Source organism: Orycteropus afer, unplaced genomic scaffold (genome assembly GCF_000298275.1).
Source record: "Orycteropus afer afer isolate SDZICR_OR568_19922 unplaced genomic scaffold, OryAfe1.0 scaffold00028, whole genome shotgun sequence".
Lineage (NCBI taxonomy): Eukaryota > Metazoa > Chordata > Mammalia > Tubulidentata > Orycteropodidae > Orycteropus > Orycteropus afer.
In genome coordinates this window covers 1,318,579-1,321,048 of record NW_006921615.1, presented here as the reverse complement: position 1 = coordinate 1,321,048, position 2,470 = coordinate 1,318,579, and the positions used below count along the sequence as shown (strand labels likewise).

The 2,470-nt window shown below is 50.0% G+C and overlaps 1 protein-coding gene across 1 annotated transcript in view; it reads right to left on the bottom strand.

Moving 5' to 3' along the window:
- ZBTB14 (zinc finger and BTB domain containing 14) overlaps window positions 1–127 on the bottom strand; it is a 7,139-nt gene extending 7,012 nt beyond the window's left edge. Inside the window, exon 1 of the mRNA XM_042780225.1 lies at window positions 104–127. Coding sequence (XP_042636159.1) covers window positions 104–127 — 24 coding nt within the window. The remainder of the gene's footprint in view (window positions 1–103) is intronic.
- Window positions 128–2,470: the final 2,343 nt, after the last annotated feature.

Genomic DNA, 2,470 nt, shown 5'->3' with positions numbered 1-2,470 from the left:
TTTGGGGAGGGGGCGGGGTGAGGGAAGTCGTGCACGTCCCTGATGGTAGCAGCCCTCCTCCAGCACGAGCACAGAATGTCTAGCCGGCCGTGAACACCCCCACCGGCACCCCCCCTTTCCCGTGCATGCGCGGTGCGGGCTGGGGGGAAGGCGCGCCACCGGCTTGCGCAGGCACGGAACCTGATCGAGCCTCCAAGAGGGCGAGCAAGGAAAGGGTTAATCCGGGGCTTTGAGGACGCTTTCGTTGAAAGCTGAGGGGCCGCCCCCGTAAAGCCCTAGCCTGCGCACGCGCGCGCACGCGCGCGGCTTGAGGCGCGCGGAGCCCGCGCGCGGGAGAAGTAGTGGGCGGGGCTTCAGGAGAAGACGAGCGGATGCACGAGCGCCATCGCGGGCACCCGCTCCCAAGCGAGCTCCCGCCTCCCGCTCGCTCGCTTTGGCTCCTTCTAGTGCCTGGCGCGGAAGGCTCGAGGTGCGGATTCGCGCAACCGGCCGAAGCCCAGCGCCAGTGACGCAGGGCCCGGCGATCCCGTGCGTGTGCATGTGCGTGGATGTCTCCTCCGTGCGCGCTGGGGCTCGACCTGGGCGCGCGCAAACAGGACCCCGTAGCCGCGTGGCTCCGCTACGGCTAGTGGGGCGGGCTAGCAGTTCGTAGGCACCCTCTGTGCACAACGGCTGACTATGCGACCCGCGCTTGTAGGCGCACGGTCTTAGTTTGGCTGTGGCAACATTTTATCCAGGGAATCGTAGGCACTCAGTAAACCTTTTTAGAATAATGTAAAGGTGCTATTTCGCCTTTGTAGTGCAAGGGGCGAGCCCAGCCCGTCCTTAAATCCTCGATTTTATCTAGACACTCAGAAATGTGATAGGGCTAGCTTTGGTAGCCTAACTCTGGCAGTTTTAGGCCGGAATAAGATTTTATTTTATTTTTATTGTGATTTGGATGAAAATTTACAGAGCAAATTCACTTTCCATACAGCAGTTCACATGCACTTGGTCTCATGTCATTGACCACAATTTATCACAATGCAACATCTCCCCTCATACTTCCTCCCAATAGTTACCTCTTTCTTGTGTCCATCCCTCCATGTACTCCTACCCCCTGAGCTGTCTCCCTGTGCATAAGCAGCCCTTCTTTCTGCCATAACTATTCTCTCCAAAGAGTGTATCTACCTGAGGTAAATGTTAAACTCATATGCCTATCTATTGTTTGGCTGGAAGCCACAGGCGTGGGTTCAATTCCAGACCTGAAGGGCAGCTAGGGACCATAGTCTCAGTGGTTCCACCAGGCTGTATCGAGCCAGCAAACCTGATGCCCCCCCCCCTTTTTTCCAAATGATTTTGAGTTTTGTTCCACATTGTTCTCCCTCTCTTGCCAGGATCTCCTACATAGATCCCCTTCCAAGTGGTTGACAGTAGTAGCCAGGCAACATCTAGTTCTTCTGGTATCATAGTTGTATAGGCTGCAGATTGGGTGGTGTACCAGTCGCTAGGACATTGTTTCCATGAATTTTTGTTTTTCTTCATTCTTCCTTGCCCTGGACAAGAAGAAACCCGTGCCTGCATCTAGATGGCAGCTTGCAAGCTTTTAAGATCCCAGTCACTACTCACCAAAGTAGGAGGTTGAACAATGTTTTGTGTAGTATGTTATGCCGTTTGAGCTTGATGTCCCCTCCAACTGCGGTCCTGAGCCCTCAGGTTCAACTACTCGGTCCCTCTTGGTAACTGGCTATGACCAAGCAGTGACTACAACCTTGCCCCTTGTCAGCTCTACTATAAACCTGTGAATTCAGATCATACACATAAACTTATAGGACCATTGTCTGCCAACCTTAAACATGTTCTTGGGTACACTCACCGCTTCATAGACAAACCTAATAGTTCAGCCTGTTCACCCATCTATCCCCCTGTATACCCATATTTGCCTTCACTGACGTCATACTATATGTGCAAAAGGATTCATCCTTGTTGTCTGTACCTCCCACATACCTCTCTATGTCTTTCTCTTCCTCAATGCCGCTATATTGACCACTCACATTTGGTACATTGCCCTTCTCTTCACCCAAATCAATACTTATCTCTATCCATCTAACAGTGTTCCCTCCCCTCATTATTGTTTTGATTTGCATCTCTCTAATAGCTAATGATCGTGAGCATTTCTTCATATGTTTGTTGGCTGCTTGAATATCCTCCTTGGTGAAGTGTCCATTCATGTCTTCTGCCCATTTTTTAATTAGATTGTTTGTCTTTTTATTATTGAGGTGTTGGAGTTTACTATAAATTCTATAGATAGGTCCCTTGTCAGATAGGTCATTACCAAATATTTTTTGCCCAATCTGTAGGTTCTCATTTGACTCTTTTGGAGAAGTCTTTGCAAGCACATAAAAATTTAATTTTTAGAAGGTCCCAATCATCTGGTTTCTCTTCTGCTGTTTGTGCATTTTGAGTTATGCTTGATAGTCTATTTATGTCA